At 34.8% G+C, this 23,741-nt stretch overlaps 1 protein-coding gene across 1 annotated transcript; it reads right to left on the bottom strand.

The window, feature by feature from the left end:
• Nucleotides 1-8,397: 8,397 nt before the first annotated feature.
• LOC134717991 (uncharacterized) lies at nucleotides 8,398-17,924 on the bottom strand. Its single transcript, XM_063580488.1, has 5 exons — nucleotides 17,789-17,924; nucleotides 10,697-11,278; nucleotides 9,909-10,382; nucleotides 8,943-9,005; nucleotides 8,398-8,492 (listed from the first exon to the last, which is right to left on the bottom strand). Exons 1-5 carry the CDS (start codon nucleotides 17,922-17,924, stop codon nucleotides 8,398-8,400), a joined length of 1,350 nt encoding a protein of 449 aa, XP_063436558.1.
• Between the last annotated feature and the right edge of the window lie 5,817 nt (nucleotides 17,925-23,741).

Here is a 23,741-nt window from a genome sequence, read left to right as displayed (position 1 = left end):
CGAATTAGACTATTTACCGGATTTGTTATCACATAAGCAACATGACTGGTGGCACATGTGGAGCAGGATCTGCTTACCCTTCTGGAGCACCTGAGATCACCCCTAGTTTTCGGTGGGGTTCGTGTTGTTTATTTTTTTATTTTTCTCTGTTGTGTTATGTGTACTATTGTTTGTCTTTTTCATTTTTAGCCATGACGTTGTCGGGTTATTTTCGATTAATGAGTTTGACTGTCCCTTTGGTATCTTTCGTCCCTCTTTTTTTTTTATCTTTATACATTTCATAACATTATACAAAAATCATTTACACCTCAAAAATTATCTTTATGTAAAGTATGCAAGTTAAATATATCTTAAAACCTTTCATCATAACCACAAAAATTGGAATTTGTGTTGTTTTAAATGTTCCTTGTTTGATATTAATGTCAAGTGACTAAAAATACTTTCTATATGAATATCAGGTACTATGTCTATACATGATTCAGTCTGTAGGATAGCTATACTTGATAAGATATGAACTCAAGAATTTGAACTCATAAATTTAAACTTTAAACCAAAAAAGAGATTAGTTCTCATTCTTTCCACTGACCATGAAAGTCGTTAAACTTGAAAAAATTAAAAAAAAAATTAAAAAAAATAAACACTAACAGTACTAGTACTAGTATGTTACTTCTGTAAATGTACGTGTCGGAATCACACACCTTATATTGTTGTTATCAGGATCTGTTCAAAATTATTAAAATCTAATCATGAAAATCTTTAACCTAAATTTTACTTTACAAGCGAATGAACAATAATGGACATGCTTTTGAACCAGAAATATCACAAATATTTAAACACAAACACAAATCTAAAACCCTCCCTGTGGCAGTAAGTGCGCAGGGTCTAACACCTTCACAAATTCACTCATTAAAGTTGTATACATTTCGTTTTCGAGGGACTACAGGTTTTTCTACTTTTTGTAGTATTGTACCCAATGTACGCCATTCTCTATTTTCGCTAACTGCAAAATTAAACACAAACTATTTATTTATTGACATGGAATGTCACCAATCATACTACAGACCAACTAACTAAACTATCATTATTATTCAACTTTTTGTAACTATTGACATTGGAATACTAATATTCGATTGTGAGACTATCTTTTGTGACATTAAACAAACATTTTTTTTTTATAGATGTAAAGCAATACAGAAAACTAAATTTTTCAGCTTGGTATTATCTGAACTAAAACAAGCCAATTGATTAACTTTAAAAGTATTAATCACTTACCACTGCTTGTAGCAATTGTTTGCCATTAGAAATGGAAACGTGACTTTAGTAGAGGTGGTTGTAACTGAATTAATGTATGACGTGGGGAGTCCAGTATTCTTGGTGGTGATGACTCTGGTTGCCTTGGTGACTCTAGGTGACTGGTTCTCTTGGAGACGCTAGTTGGCTTGGTGACTCTGGTTGCCTTGGTGATCAATGGGATATGTCTTGCTATACTGTGAATATGTTGAAATTGTCAGCATATTAGGTATCCCAAACTTTATGTTTTCAAAGAATGTCCAAGAGTTAAAGGTCTTCCATTGTTGCAGTGAAACAGTGTAAATGGATTTGATGGTAGCGGGAAAAGTGGGCTCTTGCTATATAAATCCGTCCTCGTATGCATTTTTAAGATGCAAAACCACTGGCTTATTATATTTAACGGCTAAATTTAACTGACTTTTGAATGCATTTTTTGTATGTCAAGGTGGCATGATTTGCTATTATCAAGCCCACAATCTGGTGAGCACAACTGGTTTTCAATTTGCTGTTATGCTGTGCTTTTTTATTCACAAGCACATTTTGGATGAACTCCAAAGGTGAACCAACACTTGTACATATGCGAATTTACGACTGGAAACAACTTGTATTTGGTTGGGAAACAAACATTTGCAATGAAACCACCAAATGTATCTGGCAATTTCAACATGCTTCCGGCATCCCAAAATAAAACCCTGATAATTTTGAATTTGAAATTGTGACTCACGAAGTGAGTCAATGCACCTCGAGCAGAGAGGTGCCCTTACGGCGAGGGGTCTGGGGCGCTTAAGTCCCCGCAGAAGCTCTGGGGGTAAAATGGTGCAAAATCCTGGATTCTGGCCTCTCCTGACACTAAATTTGAAAGCTGGAAAACATCATTTTACAGTGCATTTTTTAAATAAATTTCTAATTTATGCCGAAAATTTCAAAGAAAAGTAGAAAATAATATATGAATATATGAATATTTAACATAAGCCATGAAGAACCTGTTTTCTATATATTTGTTCTGGTTTAGGTTAAAACTCTTATTTAAAAAATAATAATGAATTGATGGTTACTTACAAAATATCAACATCCATAGTTTCACATACAATGTAGGCAGAGCCACATTTATTTTTTTATACAACACTAGGCAATCCATCAAAGCGACAAGGCAAAACTTCTTTAAAAAAGTATGTACAATCTCCATTTTATATCAAAACAGTTTTAACATCATTTATACAGATATATATATATACACATATGTACATGAATGTTCATCCTCTCAGCTTTTCTATGTACTACTTCTCTTGCAATACATTGCTGAGTTTTTCTTGCTTTCTTGGCTGCTTTAGCACACAGTTCTTTAGCTTTTCTCTTTGAAACCATTGCTGTCTTTGTTGTAATATTCAACCTGTTCTTTTTCTCTTCTAGAGCACTTCTTTACATTTCTAACTCGAGCTTATACTGCTTGCATGATGTTCTCATGTTTCTAACAAGTTTGGGATTTACACCTTCATAGAGATAATCTTTCTTGTTGTAAAAGGCAATTGCACCCTTTTCACAGGCTTTGAGACTATACTTAATGTTTTGAATTGCATTGTATGTCTCAATATTGATTCTTCCAGACTTATTGTCAATGATGTCAGATCCCCAAGGGTGACTGGGGTATAGAAATATAGTCACTTGGTCTTCTCCCGACCGGCAGTAAAACGCTTGCCGAAGTGGGGCGTCCGTTTGGCTGTGCGGGATGTATCAAGTTCGCAGTCACGTCCGGTCAGAAGGGGACGTTAAATCCGATGCCTCGTGTAAAGAGAGTGCCACGCTTTTTGCACGTGATCCCTCATTTTCCAGTGGCAGTCCAAATTTCCCCGACCATCATCCCAGATGGCATCTATCGTGTCAACCTACCTATTGTATTTATTGTGAACTTGTTCTCGTCCTGAATATGCATGAAATATTTGCCACTGAACGTTAAGCAACCAACAATCAATCAATCAATGATGTCATTCATGACGTTGAAAGTGTTACTCAGAGCAAGTTTTTCTGAAATTTTATATCAGGATTTAAACAAGTCGGCTATACCGTGTGATGCTTTTTCTGAATCATCACTCAACAACTTCCTGTTAACCGAGCACTTACATATTTTTACACTATTAAAATTATCTACTTGCGGCGGGGTATTATCAGTGAGCAGTAGCTAGCAGTTTCACTTGTCATATCAGTTATAGAAATTGCCTATTGTCATACGATATGGCTCAAAATGTTTTGGAATTAGGGGCAGAAAAAAATGGTCTATGGACTCAATTTAACAGCAGTGTAAGGGAGGTAACTCACAAACACTAACATTCAATGTTGGGTATGTTTTGTATTTACCTTTATACACTACTTGTAAATTTTGTATAAAGAAATGGCAGGTTTTGGACTAATTGGCCAAAGAGGGTGATGGTAGTAGTTTTCAAATTTTTTTTCCAAATTTTTTCAAAGTTTGAAGAAGAAATCTTTAATTGCACAATATTGCGCAATAGATTTGTAAGATCTTGACATTTGTTTTGTGTCAGAAACTCATAGTGTGTAATTTTTTTTAATCGCAGTCCCAATTCGTAGCTGTATCAAGCTTGAATGTTGCGTCCGTACCATACTTTCCCCAACTGTTCAGGGTTCCTCTTCTGCGGTCGTATGAAGCTGCGCCCTGCGGAGCACCTGGTTGTATCAGATAGAGGTTTTAAGTTCTGGATTAAGTTTAAAGAATAAATGTACTGTTCTTCCATTTATTAGTAATGCAAAATTTCAAGTAGTGCCAAGGACCTCTACTATCAAACCACTAAATTCGAACTGCAGCACTAATGTGTGTAATAAAAAGGATAGAGGTTTTAAGTTCTGGATTAAGTTTAAAGAATAAATGTACTGTTCTTCCATTTATTAGTAATGCAAAATTTCAAGTAGTGCCAAGGACCTCTACTATCAAACCACTAAATTCGAACTGCAGCACTAATGTGTGTAATAAAAAGGATTTCCCACAACCAACTGGTCCAGTAATTAAGAGATAACTGTATTGTATTTGACACTTTGCGGACGTCCATCGGTAGTTTTACTGTTGCAAATTGAGTTTACCTGGCGACGCGGAGCTTCAAATACAAAACAGTTATCTTCTATTTCAAATTCTCCTAACCTAGCTTAACCTAGTTTAATTGATCCAATTTGATTGTTTACGATGTACGTTTCATGGCTATTTACGTTATCCACCCGCCAAGAAATAGTTCCTTTCTTTACCTGAAGTCCAAAGGAAGTCAAAATTAAGCTTGTGTAAAAAAAAATTATATCATAGTAATAAGAGGTAAAAACTATGCTTTTAAGAAAATTCACAATTTATTAAACTAGAAATAATAACGAAAGTTTCATGTCCTCTCGGCGAGTTTAAACGAACATTGTCAACTGTCATGGCCGATCACGAAGTGGAGCGAAGAAGATAAACAACAAAATCTACGGCTGTGCAGCGTTCCCTGTTATATTGTAGTGAAAGACTTGGACAGTTGAATAATGGACTTCAAACTGTTTGTTATATAACACAGGTAATGTCATTTGGTTGTTAATTTGTGTGGTTGTCAAATTCAAACAGTGCGTTTTGAAGGAAGTAGCTTAGTTTGGCGACAAGGGCATTGCTTTTGGCTGTGTACAAATTGGCACTTGTGCGGTTGAACCCGATATATCACTCCATTTTCAGTATTGCCAAGTAGAATGGCAGAATACTGCCTCTTCTGTTTCTCAGAGGAGTTCTAATAGTAGGATTCCAAACTGACCTCTGACTTGTGTCCTGTTATTTTCATAATATCTGTCTTTGGCACACTTGATTGTGCCAAAACGGTTACAGTTGTTGCCCTCACACCATGGTTTGTGTAAATCTGACTATGTCCAACACTTTTAGATATGTCGACCATCATTTTGTTTAACAGTCTTTCCCCTACAGGCCTTGATGTGTACCACATCTCGTCCTCATTATTTACTTTGACTCTGGATTGTTGAAAGAAAATGTTGGATGTAGGGTTCCTTTTAGAGAGATATTTCGCCAAGGCAGCAACAGGACAGTCTGGGTTTTTTGTTTCGTACATCCTAGGTTTAATAATATTTTGATTATCATCTAGTCCCCCTCTATTACTCTTTGTCGTCTCACTCACTGCCATCTCTACGTAACGACGGCCACAATCATCTGATTTAACAACCATTTTTTTGGTCAGTGAGAAAACCTTTGGTTTTCCCGGCCCCTTTCACGTCGCCATGTAAACTCAATTTGCAACAGTAAAAATACGGATGGACGTCTATAAAGCTTCAAATACAATACAGTAATCTCTCAACTAGAAACTTTGGGTTATATCCTCAATAACCCCTTCAGCACCTCCAGCATTTTCCCCCTGAATTTGATTTGACAGAGAAACCCCCCCCCCCCCCCCTTTTTCCCCAACGCCAAACACGGAGAACGAAATAAAACGTTTGAAACAAACAAGAGTGATCAATATTAGAACATGCATTTTAAAGGGAAAGTGAATTATGAAGTGCAAAATTAAAGAAAGTCTGAATAGTTCCCTTTTATTGTAACGGGATGTACATGTAGACAGTTAAAATGTTTGACATGCTCTAGCCTAGGAAGAAATAATGGTATAAAAGTATAAAAGGGTCAGATTAAAATCTTCTTAGAAATTGTTTATTTGAAACCTATAAGCAACTTCATCAGTAGGATTATCCCACAAAACACAAATATGGCTACGTGTCGTCTGCTTTAACCACTACCGGCACTGTCGTAGGTTCATGTTGATCTGCTTCTGACACTTCCCCTGTTTTTTCTTCGGGTACAGTTAAATCAGCTGATTCTAACCCATCCATAACATCTGTTTCCAAGTGGAAATTTGGTATCAATGGGCCCAAAAGATACAGTTCTGTCATAGATCTCTTTACGGATAAAACGCGCATAGCAGTTCGCGCATAACAATGCGTTGCATTGTGGGATTGTGTGCGTCCTTAGTTTCCTGCTGTATAATACATAAAGAAAGATGAGTGAGAATAAAAACGTTAAAGATTTAAAACAGGACGAGTTGGGATTTTTTTTTGGCGGGACCGCGGAATTCCATACGCAAGTAGAAACAAGGAGGACAAGCATCAATTGCTGAAAAGAGAAACTTCTGTCGATGACGACCTCCAGACAATCATTGAGGAACGGAAGAATAAGATGGTATTATGCTCTTCAACTTCGTATTTTATTTGGCTTTTTTAATATTTTTGGATTCGAGCGTCACTGATGAGTCTTTTGAAGACGAAACGCGCGTCTGGCGTATATACAAAATTTAGTCCTGGTATCTATGGTGAGTTTATTTAGAAGATGGGCTCATAAAGCTTCCCGATCCTGTGAAGATGTTATCTGGGTGGGAGAAAACATTTATCAACTTCCCGAATACATCAGCCACAGATGTGGAAGACTACATAAAGTTGTGTGAGAACAATATTATAAAACTATACCCCCCTATATTCACTTATAAATATAAAGACATATAAAAGGCACGGACATTTTTTTTCTAATGGGCAAAACTTGATGTAGGAGTTGTCAAGATTGGTTTTTTTTAACAACAATGAGAGCCAGAATAAAACCTAGTTTCCCCCAGAAAATCAAATGGTATATGCCAAAGTGTCAAAGTAATTTTTAAAAAAATAATAAAAAAATACACCATCAGTTTCCTATTATATCTTATATTTATATAAGGCTTATATTTTTTTCTACATCAGATGTGCATTGTGTTAATACAAGACTCACCAGTGATGACCAAATCACAATGATTATAAGGTCAAATAAAGTGAAAAGTTGAAGAAATAAAGAAGAAAAAAATCCTACAAAATGGAGTTGAAATATACTGTTAATGATTTGATTTTCTTAATAGATAAGTGGTGCCCCTTGATCACTATAACTGTAAATTCCAGTAAATTCCAGAAAGTAAATTATCACTATAGTAAAAGAATCTTCGACTTGTTGAAGGAGGCTATTATTTGGCAGATGCAGAATTGTGCCAAAAAAATCCTGTTACCATACTAAGGGAGCTACCATTTGATTTTTATGGGTGTAAGGGCTCTTAGAGATGAAATTTAAAAAAAAAGTCAGGACAAATATTTTGAGTAAAAAAAAAAGGCAGGATGAGCAACTGGACAAAAAAAAACAGGACAAACTTGTAAAAAAATTCATCCAAGTGTTTGGATTATCCTGCAGAAGAGAACAGGTAAAGTCGAAAATGCATATTGCAATTGCCCTGCAGGTTTGCGAGGACATTGTAAACATTGTGTTTCTTTGCTGCATTTTATAGTTCGGCAAATAGAGGCAGGATGCAACAAAACATGTACATCCAAACCACAGGAGTGGCACAAACTGCATGCTCAAGGGAAAAGGGTTACTCAACCTGACTTCGTACGCAACCTTGTTGTGAAAAAAATAACTGGTAGATTTGATACTACTCCAGAAGATTTGAAAAAAAAGGGAAATAAATCAAGATTGGCATTTGACCCTAGAGCAGTTTGCTACAGAAAAGAAAAAACATTGTTAGATTTTGATTTGAAAAAGCTAGAAGACATTACAAATGGAAATTGTGGTGTTCTACTCTATTCACCAAGAAGTAATATAATTGAAAAAAATGCTGGGCATCCTGATATCGAAAATACACAAATTGAAGAGGAAGTAGAAACTATTTCAAAAACAATACCTGTTCTTTCTAACGAAATTATTGAAGCAAAACAAAACATTAATCAATGTGACTTTGGGGAGGAACTCCTGTTAAATCTTGATAATTCAATAACAAATGAAACGGTTGACTATGTTGTCCGCAAAACCTGCAAACAAAGCAGTTCAAAAATATGGTTTGATCACAGGATTGGACGCATAACTGCATCAGTGGCAAATGAATGTTCAAAAAAAGTTAATGAAAAAGATGAAGTATCAGAAAAAAATAACTCTGTTGCGAAAATTTTCAATTATAAAAGTGCACCGGCTTATGTTAAATCCTTGAAATGGGGAAGAGAAAGAGAATTACCAGCAATAAAAGAATATGAAAAAAATGCAATAGGCAAACACAAAGATTTCAATGTACAAAGCACAGGGCTTCACATTTGCAAAGAAAATCCTTGGTTGGCAGCCACACCAGACAGTTTAATAATATGTGATTGTTGTGGTCTTGGATGTTTAGAAATTAAAAATCCTGAAAAATATAAAAATGACACAATTCAACAAATGGCAACCTCAGACCAATCTTATTTAAATTATTCTGACAATAAACAAATCACTCTTGACAAGAAACATCAATATTATACTCAAGTACAAATTCAGATGTATGCTACAAATACTAAATATGTCGATTTTGTGGTAAAAACAGTTGCAGCAGATGACAACATTTTTTATTCAAAGGATTGCCTATGATGAAATTTTTACCATGAATGTAATACATAAATGTTTTTTTCACCAAAGTTATCGTTCAGGAATTGTTAACACATAAAGTAAAATTGTACTATGAAAAACTTCAAAATAATGAACAAAACAGCAATGAAGTTTTCACAAATTCTAATTTAGAAATTAATGAAGTTGTTCCAAGAAGTTGACACTGGCAGTGCTACTACATGTATGAATGAAGATAATACTGACATACATGTACCTTCTTCTAATCCAGCTGTTGTATGTTCAATCTGCAGCTGTGAATGTAAAGACGAGCCTTTGACTTTAAATGAAGAAATTATTTGTTGCTCAAAATGTGACTTTTGGTTTCATTACCCATGTGTTGGAATAAAAGGGAATGAAAATGTTGTGAGGTCAAAATATAGAAATTGGTTTTGTAAGAGTTGCAAAGGCAAAAAAATGATTTTTCTAAATATAAAGAATTTATATATTTAATTATATATATTAATTTGTTACAGGTTTACGGTACATTGTACACACTTTAATAATACAATGTAACACATGCAGGACTTTCAACAATATTTTTATGAGGTAAAATGATAGGTGTACAAGTCAAAATACAAACAATTATATACAACTTCATGTATTTCTATCAATACATCATCCTTGTAAGTTGTGTTAGTATTGAAAAAATAATTGAAAATGTTGGGAAAGGGAGATAATCTGAATTCCCAATAAAAGTTATATTACTTCACACAGATTTTTTCTACTGGCTTTTCCAAACTTTGGTAAATTTGATTTTTTTTTAAATTTAAGACTTTTATTTTGTCTTGAAAAAATGTTCATTTCATTGAATATTTTCAAATTAAAAATTTGTGAAAGAACAATATGCTTTAAAAAAAATTGTTCATTGTTTTGTATTTCTTATTTTACACATTTAATTAGACATGTATTTGTTGCTGTCATATAAACTGTACAGTGAATTAATAAAATTTTGCAGTAGTACATGAACATGAATGCAAATTATGGATAAAAATAACATGTGGTATGAGTGCCAAAGGCAATGAGACAACATCAAAGTCAAAATGCATTTAAATTTAGCAATTATAGCTCACAGTACGGCCTTCAACACAGAGCATTGGGCTGGCATGACTGATCATATAGATGTACTTCATAGCTATTCATTACTCTGACTTATTATTTGTATGTAGTGGTACCAACACACCAGACAGGTTTACCAGACAACCACATACAAAAACAATATTGTCAACTACATCACTTAAAATCAATGGAATTGGTCCTTGCAAGATTTTAAAATCTTTCATTCGTCCAATAACACGCTCAACATGAATCCGAGCATTTGAAATTTCAGTATTGCTGATATTTTTGGATTCCCTAAACTGAATGTTTTTTCTTGCAAATGCTGGAATTATTAGTTCAACATCTCCTAGTAGAAAGTCATCTTTATTATTAAAGCCCTTATCTGCCATAACTTTATCACCTTTTTCAAATAAATCTAAAATGCCACATCTTCTAACAAGTTCAACATCTGACATGTCACCACCTGTTGCATGCGATACAAATGAGACTGTACCCCCTGGAGTACATGCAACTAAAACTTTGTATGTGTGTCTGGACTTGTAGTTAGAATATAAAGCAGAATTAGTGCTGTCCAAGGATGGCCTCTCTGTCTGTACCTCTGTACAATCAATAATTGCCGTTACTTTTCCGTATTTAGAATAACAATCAGGATAATATTGATCCAATTGATCCCGTGTTGGCCAATGAATAAGCGGTCTTAACTCTAGGGCAAGAAGAGAAATCCAAGTAGTGATAATTGAAGAAACTAGTGAGCTAGAAACATTAAACAAAGAGGCCATAAATTCCTGGTTCAAATTTAACCTTAATTTCATTAGAGTCATCAATAGTTCATCTTCTAAGGATAATTTGCGCTTTGGTCCAGGCTTTTTAGCATTTTTTCTTGGTAATTTGTTGTCTCATGAGAATCCTCACCTTTGTAATACTTCATATTTGAAGCTGGTACCCTAACTTCATCAAGTAACCAACAAAATAAGGAATATGACGCTAATCCTGTATGTAGCCTTATAAGATTATCCGAATGTTTAATGCTGATTATACCAAATGAATTTTTTTTTTCAAGATCCTTAATTTTTTCTTTTGCACTGGAAAGCTGGTGGTCTTTTTCAGCCAGCTGGATTTTCAGGAATTGTATTTCTGCACTCAGACTTTCTTTTGATATTTCATTCTCATCAATTATATCATCAGATATATTACATGTACTTGAATCCGTACATATATTTGTTGTCAGACTTACATTTTCCGAGTCTACAAGTTCTGAAAGTTTTTTCCTGCTTTTTGAAGCCACAGGTTTTGAATGCACTTCAGTTTTTCTCATTAGAAGCCGTCTAGGAGTTGTAATTTCATACCCTTTCATATGAAGTTTGGGATGTGGTGATAACTCGCGTGGCTGACCATATTCAAAATGATTTGAACACACTCGTGTATTTTTGTTCACTTCATAGTTGTTCCTGTTAAGTAATCTGCTCCACTTTTTGTACCAATCCCCAAGGGTGACTGGGGTATAGAAATATGGTCACTTGGTCTTCTCCCGACCGGCAGTAAAACGCTAGCCGAAGTGGGGCGTCCGTTTGGCTGTGCGGGATGTATCAAGTTCGCAGTCACGTCTGGTCAGAAGGGGGACGTTAAATCCGATGCCTCGTGTAAAGAGAGTGCCACGCTCTTTGCACGTTAAGAACCCTTGCAACAACTCTCTGAGGGGTCCGTAGGTGGCCTGTTTCAAGGCAAAATTTCTGTCCCTATCCAATATACCCTCTTTTTCCAGTGGCAGTCCAAATTTCTCCGACCATCATCCCAAGTGGCCTCTATTGTATCAACCTACCTATTGTATTTATTGTGAACTTGTTCTCGTCCTGAATATGCATGAAATATTTGCCACTGGACGTTAAGCAACCAACAATCAAGCAATCAATCTTTTTGTACCATTCTTCTTATGGACATTTGTGTAGCTTTATTGATGCGTTTGAACCGAGATGTTCTTTCACATGGGACATTACCAAAAACCTGAAAAAAGAAGGCTAAGTCAGGGTGGGGCCACTAAGCAATCTGCCCTCTTTGCAACCAGCTGATATTGATTAAAGCCTAGGGAAGGAATCGAACCTTCGTACCCTGACCAAGCCTTCTTATTTTTCAGAAATTGACAAATAATTTTATATACAAATGTAAATATAGTTTATTTTTGAGGAAGAAACATGGGGATCCACGGTAACACATATAAAGAAACACTGAAATAAGTAACAACACGTTAGTTTTGACGATTCTGTAAATTAATTTTCAGTCTGTGATTCCTTTACTAGCCACCGAAAAAGAACTATCAGCCAGAGTAATCAGATCTATAGAAAACACAACCTCGAAACACACTGTTGAATTTCTTCTCATTTCTAAATGAAATTAAGTGTAATTTGCAACTCAATCTATCTCTAAATGTTTAATTACTTGACATTAAAATATCATGCTTTATTATATTACCTGTCCTGCTGATCGTAATCAATATTGCATCCGTAAACTGCACATCTATGCGACATAATTTTAGGCAAAATGGCGCTGAAGTAAACAACGCAAACTGTCCCACAATGCATTTCGGCGTCAGCCATCAATGATCCGTGAAGAGATCTATGTCAAAATCGTCTTCTGACGTAGCCTATGTTATTGTTATGTTATGTTAAGTATTTATGTCACAAGATTCATTCGCAAGGAATTTTGTGAAACGGCTCCGACGGGTACATTGTAATTGTACGCTTGACAAGAGCCAATGAGAAAGCGTCTTACATAAGAATACATTAGAATAAATGCTGTGTTTTATGTGTAAATTCCAGACATTATCACTGCAGTAGTATATATATTTTTTAGGGGCCCGATGAAGGACGCATCTAGGTGCCGGAATTTCTCGCTGCATTGAAGACTTGTTGGTGACCTTCTGCTGTTGTATGTTCTATGGTCGTGTTTTGTCTCTTCGACACATTCACCATTCCATTCTCAATTTTATAATCCAGTTAAAAACTTTTTTGTTGTGATAAACTCATTTGTCTTTTCCTTTCTTCTAAACTGGTTTTATCATTTAAAATGGCTTCTTTATACCATTGTAGCAGTTTAAGAACTTCTTATGAATGCATATCTCCTGTAGTATCATGTTGAATGAAATTGTGTTGTGGTAAAATATCATCATTGAAATCAACATCCACACCCAATTCAAGACTTCCAATTGTCCTTGAAAGTGAAGCTTCATCTAATATTTGCTCAATTAACAACCGTATAGCTACAGTGGATATTTGAAGTGGACCACATTTTTTTTCTTTCATTTAAGAAAAAAAACAATATCTAGTGCATCAGATGCATCAATCAGTGACCTAAGGTATCGTTCTTCTTAAAATGTTTGAGAAGTATTTTCTTTTGAAAGCAGTCCTAGTCTAGAGGTGTTAAAAAGCGATATCTTAGGGTCAGGCTTTTAATTCTTCCAGTAACATATCTAGCTTGCACATCAGTATAGATGATACTTTGTCTATTTTGTCGCAGGAAAAATGGGACACCAATATATCGCCGACTGGGGTGAAGAATTGGTCACCATAAAGCACAAATACTAGTCGTGGCAATACGTGTGGACCATTTCTCCATTATTGAGTCGTCCAATTTTAATATACTTTATTATATAATTCTGCAAGTATACAAATTGTAAACTATACCAATAAATATGAACCATGTATTTGACTGAAATATTTGCATGCAGCGGAGCCTTACTCTGACCTTAACTTACATACCAAAAGGCGGCTTTCAAGCCATACTGAATTCTACATATTTGAAATACTAAAGTAACTTTACTTTAATTGAAACATTTTAAACATGGCTTACGAATTAAATAAAGTTTCAAGTACCTGCAGCGGTGACTTTAGTCTTCCGCCCTCTTGAGTGTAATATTGATCAGTGACTAACTCGAATAGCGAAGTTATATTAGTGTATATATGGTTAATATTGCCGCGCTATGAGTTCATGCATAACTCATGCCATTTGAATATAAATACATATCATTTAAATAATAATAAAGAATCGCTTATACTTTCTATTGTAGTAATTTAAATATTCAGTACGTAAAGCAAACCATGGCTTACAGAGAGCAAATCTAGTGTCGTCAAACGTCTAGAAACATGAATATGAAATATGAATATGATATGAATGTGAAACATATAACACTGAACACACAAATAAAATAAAAATAAATAATAATAAAACGTACAAGATGGATAATTATATCCGGTGACAATTTTTTGGAATTTTAGATCTAGAGGTAAAAATTGTCCATTTGACACATTCTAACACATTTAAAGCTAATGATAAAATATATTACCAAGCTGTTCCAATGAGTATCACTATCGCAAAATATTCTTTAATTTGTATGCACTGCAGCGCTTCAATGTCAATTTTCACTCTGGTTTGCCTTTCCCTTGAAGTCGAAGATAATGACATTTCGATCTTTAATTTTGTGTCCATATTACACCAAAAATGGGGGCGAAAAATACCAGAGGGACAGTCAATGGCGCTATAAGTACAGGGAATTATATTTCGCCATATTTCGTATAACTATCCCAGCTCGTATGACTATCTTCCCTCATTTTCAATTTCCCCAGTTATGTTAAACATTGGTAAAAGATTCTTAACTGCGTGTCATAGTTTCTAGAAGTTGAAAATCACATGTAACCCGCTACGGCTACAATCTTCTTTTGAAGAAATAAGTTCCCAACAGCACAAAATGGAACAATTGCGTGATATCATATATCAACATTTGTATACTAGTATTTGTAAAACAATATGTATGAGTAAAAATTAAATAAAAAACACAGTAGTTCATTTATATGTCAAGGTTATATCCGAACTTTACAACCTTAGTCTTTACGGTGAAAAGTAAAATCACAAAATATTAACTCCGAGGAAAATTCTACCCGGAAAGTTCCAGATTAAATGACAAATCAAAAGCTCGTACAGATCAAACGAATGAACAACAACTGTCACATTCCTGACTGTCTTATGTAGAAACTGGTGGATTAAACCTGGTTGTATAGCTAGCTTAACGTCTCACTTGTAAGGTAGTCTTATAAAATTTCATTGCAACGATGAGTGAACAATATTGAACAGGATTATAATTTAGTACGCCAGACGAGTGTTTCGTCTACATAAGACTCGGCAGTGACGCTAATGTCAAAATATTTATAAAGCCAAACAAGCACAAAGTTCACAACAAACTAACATAATAAATAATGTGAAAAATATAGAAAAATCAGTCAAAGTTGTGTTTTTATCAATCACTATAAGAACAAACCGATATATAAATAAACATTTACAATGACAAAATGTTTAGGTACAGAGTTGTGTCACATTCATGAAGAAACTCAAAAGGGCCTACCGATTAAGCATGGTAGCAGAAACGATAGACAATAGTACAAAAATTATCAAAAAACTATTAAATATTTTTTTTAAAAGAAACAAACAACACTGTCGGGATAAGTACAGAGCCACGTCATATGTAACCCGGAAACAAAAAAAAGGCATGCAGGAAAACCATATAAGCACAATAAAAGACACAAATACTAAAACTATCGTAGATCAATAAAAGAATTATGTGATGTGTAAGTACAGAGCCACGTCGAACGGATGCCACTAAAATACAAGACTAAACTGTTACAGTAATAGTAATAAAACAAATAAAAGAATACTACAACACGTTATTAATATGATAAACAACGCCAGTGGCCAGGGTGTATATACATACTACAAAATTTATCTGGAATGTCGAATAACCAGATATAATAAACGTTTCAAGTGTAACTTGCAAAGTATTCATAAATATGTCATTTTCTAGATTTGTACATGTTATGTTAAAAGAATACCATCTTCCAGTAAGAATTTTGTCTAGATACTTTATATAATATCCCCATTCTTTAACACAAATTATGCTATGACGCTATTAATTCTAAATGTGCATATCCTCAAGAAAACACGACTCTTGAGTAATGTCCTCGGTAAAATATTTGACCAAAAAAAGTAGTATTTGGGTAACTAACTGTGTACCTTCTCAACGATGACCTTAATTTCATTTCTTAAATAACATACTTTTGTCCTCTCTAATAATTGTCTGCATTATGTATGACAACATTTTTTTTATATTTAAACACCCTTGTCACCAAATAATTATAACCCCCATTCTTTGGTGTCCTAAATGAACACCACCGGTTTTACTTTTAACGTGCAAAACTACTATCCATACTGATATATCTTGGCCTATAATTTCATCCATGTATTTATCGACTTTAAATCATAATTGACCATAAATTTTAAAGAAAAATAAATCAAAATTGTTGTATTCGTATATAATTAAATTAGATGTATGTTTTAGCATAATACGTTATTCTCATTGGCTAACTGAACATCTCGCGGTATCCCTTAAGCAATTGCATTACACAATAAAGTTCATCATTTTATGACACGTGGTCCCCGAATAAAGTGCAGAGGTGAATTAAATTTTTAAAATACTTGATAAAAATCGTGTTTCCATGATCCTACGTAAAAATGTAATTATAAGTATTGAATGCTTTTTTTAAAGCGCATATTTTTGGAAGCGCTTCGTACAAAATGTACTTTTACACCCCAATGAAGTTACAAAAAGAAGCATTCAACTCTCAAAAGACTTTTGAAAGCTTTAAAACTCCAACAACCCATTACTCTGATCTGCTCGTCAAAAATCAAACATAATTCCTAAAGTCGCATCACCGATTCGAAATCAATGAGTTCATGCCACTGCTGGTGGAGATTTATTTCCCCGAGGGTATCACACGCCCAGTAGTCAGCACTTTTTGTGCTGACATGAATGGTCATTGATATGGTTATATTTATAAATTTACTGTTTACAAAATGTTTTTGAATATTTTTAAATACTAAGGCTTTTCTACCTCAGGCATAGATTATCTTTAATAGCTGCATTTGACAAAACTTTCAGGAATTTTGGTCCTCAATGCCCTTCAACTTCGTACTTTATTTGGCATTTTTAACTTTTTTGGATTCGAGCGTCACTGATGAGTCTTTTGTAGACGAAACGCGCGTCTGGCGTATATACTAAATTTAGTCCTGGTATCTATGATGAGTTTATTTCCATACTTTGATTGGTCAGAGCTTATATACTCTAATACATTTTTGTAGAATCCCTTAAAACTGACATGGCGTCGGCGGAGAATCATCAAATTGCCAATATAATTGACCACTTATTTAAGGTTGAAATTTTATACATTCTTTCAAAAATGTAACCGAACAAATTTCATTACTTGATTGTACAGACAAAGGTCAACAGTTATTTGTTATACGAAGGCAAGTTAGAAACAAATATCATAAATTACAGTAAAAATATATATAATAACTAAATTATGTCAAGAACATGAGCTAACCAGGAGAGCCTACATGCATATTTTAATACTAGTCTTATAAATTTACCAATTAACATAATTAGGTAGTCTAGCTACCTTTAAACAAAGTTCCTTTCAATTTCCACAATTGACAATATTCAGATAAAGTGTCAAGTTGCTTTTATAAGTCAATTTGCGACCCTGCTTACAGAATAAGTCGAGTATATTTTGATATTATTATTATTAACCGCCGCATTTCAAATCTTTCAAGTGTAACTTGCAGAGTATTCATAAATATGCCATGTCCTAGATCTGTTAAATGAATACCATCTTCCACGATTAGTTTTATTAGACCCTTCCCTGCAACTGAGATGCAGTTGTAATTTCATTAACTCTAACAAGAACAAAAAATACCATCGAAAAAGCACTTGAAAAAAAGAAAGTTTCGCGATACAGAATATGACAAAATCTTATTTTTTTTCTAAAAGATCAATAGTTATAGTCAATCTACAGTCCGGTCTAAACTTTTAGCCTAGGAAGAAATGATGGTATAATAGTATAAAAGGGCCAAGGTATAAGCTGTGCAGATAAAAATCTGCTTAGAAATTGTTTATTTGAAACCTACAAGCAACTCCATCAGTAGGTTTATCACCCATATCACCACTTGTGTCTACGTCGTCTGCTGTAACCACTGCCGGCACTACCGTAAGTTCATGTTGATCGGCTTCTGACACTTCCCCCTGTTGTTTCTTCGGGTACATTTTGCGGGGTCCGTAGGTGGCCTGTTGCAAGGCAAAATTTCTGTCCCTATCCAAGATAGCCTTACCTCGCCTTTCTATCAATCATTTTTCAAACATTTAATGCTGACCAATGCCATGTTTTCAATTCGAAATAAAACCTATCGATTTTTGAAACTTGATGCCGATATGAACATAGCTAAGATAATTTGAACTGCCGAAATCGAGGGGTCTATGTGAAAACTGTTAAAAATGTAAAAACAAAGGTTGGCAGGTAGGTGAAACTTACATAAATGAAGAGATAAATAAAAAAATGAACAGATTGATGCCCGATTTATATAATTCCAAGGGCGTCAGTCGTCACCAGAGGCGACGAAGCAGCGCATCTATTTTGGGTGGGCAAATATCCACTTTTTGATATGGGACGAGCTCTGACGTCCCACGGCCCCAGCTTGTCTGGCAAAACAGCCGTTTGACGTCAGAGTAAACTCGGACTACCTACCGATGAACTTGATTAGAAGAAAGACGAGACGTTCTTGCATCAACTTTCTTTCTGCTCCCTCCGACATTGGTGATGTTTTACAAAGTTTGAGTAGTTACTGCATGCTCTTAAAAAAACACCCATATCAAATTGTAACCTATAAAAGGTCCTGCCGAAATTTAAGATAGTTCACGGGAAAACAACGGCCTGCTTAATACAAAAAAAACAGTAATTATAAAAATGAATTTAGATAACATACAACAACCAACGACAATCAATGGATACAGGGCGTCTCACTGTATAAAGGCAACAGTAGTATACCGCTGTTCAAAATTCATAAATCGATAGAGAAAAAAACAAATCCGGGTTACAAACTAAAACTGAGGGAAACGTATCAAATATAAGAGAACTACGACACAACAGAGACACAACACAGAAACGAACTATAATGTAACAATGGCCATTTTTCTGCCTTGGTACATGGAATTTTATGCAAAAATAGTGGGTTGAACCCAGGGGTCGAATTTAAGCTTTTTTGAGTACTGGCCCGCCGGACCAGTGGACAGAAAACTCTACTGGTCCGGCTCCAAATCTTCTGGTCCTGCAAAAATGAGATTAATTTGAAAAACACTTGTATAAATGACAGATGTTTAATTTTATCTTGATGCTTTCGTTTACATAAGTTAGACAGTAACAAAGGAATAGTCTGTATTCTGATTTTGATAAAGGCTTTGGTAATCTCAATGATTTTCTTTATCAAAATCAGGATCAAGGACAGAAAAAATATCAACATTGTCTTCCAAGTCGCAATCCTCACGACGACCATATCATAAGGTGTCTGACCAGGTCGTCTGGAGCGCTGTCCAGAATTATTCCACATTTCAATAGCCGAAACCGGATCAAATGATGCTATATCTTCAGTGTGAAACATAATGAATAAAAGATATGATAAAACAGTCTGACGCAATTTTGATCGCCAATCATTCTTTACAAGTTTCATCTCAGAAAAACCCCTTTCTGCATTAGCAGAATGAGCAGGAAGGGACAGGATTGAATTTTTCACATATTGTACAGTTCATTAAATTCCGATCTACTATAAAATGCAACCATTCACGATCTTTTTACCATGATTTTGGGTATTTGCGTTTCCTTTTGTCACTTTCGTATACTTTATTTCGATCTTCCTTTTGATTTTCAGTTATCTTAATTTTTTTCAACTTGAACCTGATGTTGTAGCATGTCAAACCTCCCGCTTTAATGGCAGTGTAAAAATAAACTACTGAATCTTGTTTTTAGCTTAATTCTCTTCCAACAAGGGACAGTTGTGTTTATAGAGCATTATAAAAGCAGTGTTTAGATTTTTTTTAATTTATTCTAATTTAGTATTCCTTGGCGTTTATTATAATCAAAATAGTAGCATGTTTACCGATGTTTTGTTTTTCGACATAAACATTTTTAATTTCACTAATTTTACACTATTTTAGAGCATGCGTAGATGATTTCAACATATATACACTGCCTGGAACACTTAGTCTTTGACACATTTACTGTATATCCCGATTGCAACATTAGGCTAAAGGCCGCTAGAGGGCGCAGAATTATTCGAGTTATTAATTTCATCAGTTTGTCGAATGTGAATTATTATATCAAAATTTCACCCCATCCCATATGGCCTCAATTATGACAAGACTTACCAATTGTATTCAGTGTTAAGTGGTTTTCGTCCTGAACATGCATGAAATATTTGCAACTGGACGTTAAGCAACCAAAAAATCAATTAATTAATCTTGAACATCTAATTAAAGATTTTGGACACTTTTCTTTTAAGTGTCTTTTTCATTCAATTCAATAAGTTGAGGTGAAAGATATAACTGATGCAGTCATTAAAAACTCCCCAATTCAAGCTTAAATAAAAAAAAAATATCAAATATGCCATAAAATGTAACTGTTAATATGTTGTTGTTTTTTTGGTCAAAAATAAAAGTGGCCGCATTCGTTTTCATTCTCAACCTTAATATATATTATGTATCATTATCAAAAAGAAAAATCACAAAAAAACTGAACTCAGAGGAAAATCAATTTGGAAAGTCCATAATCACATGGCAAAATCAAAAAACAAAACGCATCAAAAACGAATGGACAATAACTGTCATATTCCTGACTTGGTACAGGCAACTTCAAATGTTGAAAATGGTGGATTAAACCTGGTTCTATAGCGCTAACCCTCTCACTTTACATACATTTATATATTAAGACTGAACATAAATGTGGCCACTTCTATTTGAGACAAGAACAGTCTAAAAATTATCTCGAATGCTAAAATTATGAAGATTTCAGAAATTTAGTATGACTTAATGGTGCTTGAGCATTGTATCGTAAACAAGAACTATCTTTAAAAAAGATATCCGATGTATTTACATTTGAGTATATGTTTAAACCGATCATTTCGATAACCTTCAGAAGCACAATGACTTAATGATGCAGGACCTCTTTAATAAAATCTCCATCTGAATGTAAGTACAGGAAATTCTTTACTAAGTCTGGTTATATTAAGGCAACAACATATAAGGAAGTACACCACTAATTCATGGTCCCATTACTTTCTATGTTAAATTCCTCCATTTCAACCAGGCACACCTCTTTCAATTTAAGTTCAAATAAAGTGGCAATCATTGCATGTCAAAGCAACACTTTATGGTGTCTTCTACTGAAAAAATCAACATACCTTACATTGCATATAAGAAAGAACTGGTTCCCAGAACTTCGAATGTACCAAAACAGGTACTTCAGATCTGACAAACAGACTAAATGTACCCGCTTTTTAAAATTTGGTGCAGTTTTTTTAATATTCAAAATTAAAAGTCCAAAAGTGTTCTGCAATGATCACCAGTCCTTCAGCTTTCATTTGATACCAAAATACCTAAATATTCTTCATATTTTGAAAGTTACACTCATGCGTAAGAACTATCTTGTGTTAAATATGTACTACTTTCTGGTATGTGCTTTCTGGCCGGGCCTGAATTAGTGGTGTTACACCATAAGAATATTGTGATGACCATTAAAAAATTATTTGTCAAAACATCCAGTGCAAATAACAAGAAACAAATATACATATACAACTGTTTACATTAAACTTAATTCATGGTTAACAAAGCTAGAAACTATTGGTAGTATAAGTAGTATCTTTCTGTTTACATTCACCAAAACCCCGCGGAAATCTCACATGCGTAGGTGCGTTCTAAAAGTCGTGGAAACATTATATAATTGTCCCGAATAAACAGCTGTCATGGATCCAAAGAGCTATTGGAGAAACAATTATTTTAATGAAAATATAAATCTTTGTAACATCTAGTTCAAATATTTATAGTTTTTCACTTGCTTTCCATCACGATATAATTTTCGAGACGTTTTTTCAAACACAACCAAATCACCAAACATGACTGCATTTTGTCCAATCACAGAAAGGATTTTCAAGCATGCGTATTATGTTGCCATAGTTAAGCGTCCTTAAGTTCAAAGTGCACAAACCGAAACTATACCGACTACGTCGGAAAAAACGGTCCATATGAATGTCACAGAAGTATTTTTCTTTCCAATAATTAGCAGAAATTTTACAATTAAATTTTAACAATTTTGTAAAACTGATTTATGTTCTGGGCCCTCTCCTTTGCAGATGTTTCTTCTCGTGGTAAAAATGTCACTTTTGGAACACAATTATAAGTTGTCTTTGAAAATGTAATACTTTGAACACATTCAATAACTCCATATTTTTGACACATTTATTTTATGTTCCTCTACGTTTCAATCCCCAAGGGTGACTGGGGTATAGAAATATGGTCACTTGGTCTTCTCCCGACCGGCAGTAAAACGCTTGCCAAAGTGGGGCGTCCGTTTGGCTGTGCGGGATGTATCAAGTTCGCAGTCACGTCCGGTCAGAAGGGGACGTTAAATCCGATGCCTCGTGTAAGGAGAGTGCCACGTTCTTTGCACGTTAAGAACCCTTGCAACAACTCTTTGAGGGGTCCGTAGGTGGCCTGTTGCAAGGCCAAATTCCTATCCCTATCCAATATACCCTCATTTTCTAGTGGCAGTCTAAATTTTCCCGATCATCATTCCAGATGGCCTCTATTGTATTAATCTACCTATTGTATTTATTGTGAACTTGTTCTCGTCCTGAATATGCATGAAATATTTGCCACTGGACGTTAAGCAACCAACAATCAATCAATCAATCTACGTTTCAAATCACCACAATTGGTTAAGTTCAGTCATTTTAGAAAAATAGAATCATGTCCAAATATCACTTCACAGACACTTTAATTCGTGTTAACACAAACTTTTGGGTTCTTCTTCTTTAGACGCATTAGGGATATTGACCCATATATGAAGCAAATTTTGTTTATTGATGTTGCCGTGATAAGCTGATACACAACAATGTATTTGTAGAGCGAATATTTATTGATTGATATCCTTCGTTCATTTTTAGCTCACCTGTCCCGAAGGGCCAATTGAGCTTTCTCACCACTTGGCGTCCGTCGTCGTCCGTCGTCGTCGTCGTTAACTTTTTACATTTTGAACTTCTTCTAGTGAACCACTGAATGAAATAAAACCAAACATGGCATGAATGTTCCTTATGAGGTGCTGACCAAGTGTTGTTACTTTGTAGCCGATCTATAATCCAAGATGGCCGCCAGCGGGGGACTTAGTTTAACATAGGACCCTACGGGAAATGCATACAAATGACTTCTTTTAGAGAACCACTGAATGTAATGAAACCAAACATGGCATCAATGTTCCTTATGATGTGCTGACAAAGTGTTGTTACTTTGTAGCCAATCCATTATCCAAGATGGCCGCCAGCAGGGGACTTAGTTTAACATAGGACCCTATGGGAAATGCATACAAATGACTTATTTTAGAGAACCACTAAATGGAATGAAACCAAACATGGCATCAATGTTCCTTATGAGGTGCTGACCAAGTGTTGTTACTTTGTAGCTGATCCATTATCCAAGATGACCGCCAGCAGGGGACTTAGTTTAACATAGGACCCTATGGGAAATGCATACAAATGACTTATTTTAGAGAACCACTGAATTGAATGAAACCAAACATGGCATGAATGTTCCTTATGAGGTGATGACCAAGTGTTGTTTCTTTGTAGCCGATTCGTCATCCCAGATGGCCGCCAGTGGGGGACTTTTGAATGAAATTAAACATAGCCGGAATGTTCCCTTCCTAATGAGGTTGTGTTGTCACTTTTAGCCAAATTTATATTTTTTTATATGATTTCAAAAACCCAAGTAGAATCAGGTGAGCGATACAGGCTCTTGAGAGCCTCTTGTTTATTTTCCTCTAAA

The sequence above is a fragment of the Mytilus trossulus genome, chromosome 5 (assembly GCF_036588685.1).
Source record: "Mytilus trossulus isolate FHL-02 chromosome 5, PNRI_Mtr1.1.1.hap1, whole genome shotgun sequence".
In the NCBI taxonomy this organism is placed as follows: domain Eukaryota; kingdom Metazoa; phylum Mollusca; class Bivalvia; order Mytilida; family Mytilidae; genus Mytilus; species Mytilus trossulus.
This window is presented reverse-complemented; position numbering and strand designations above follow the sequence as displayed.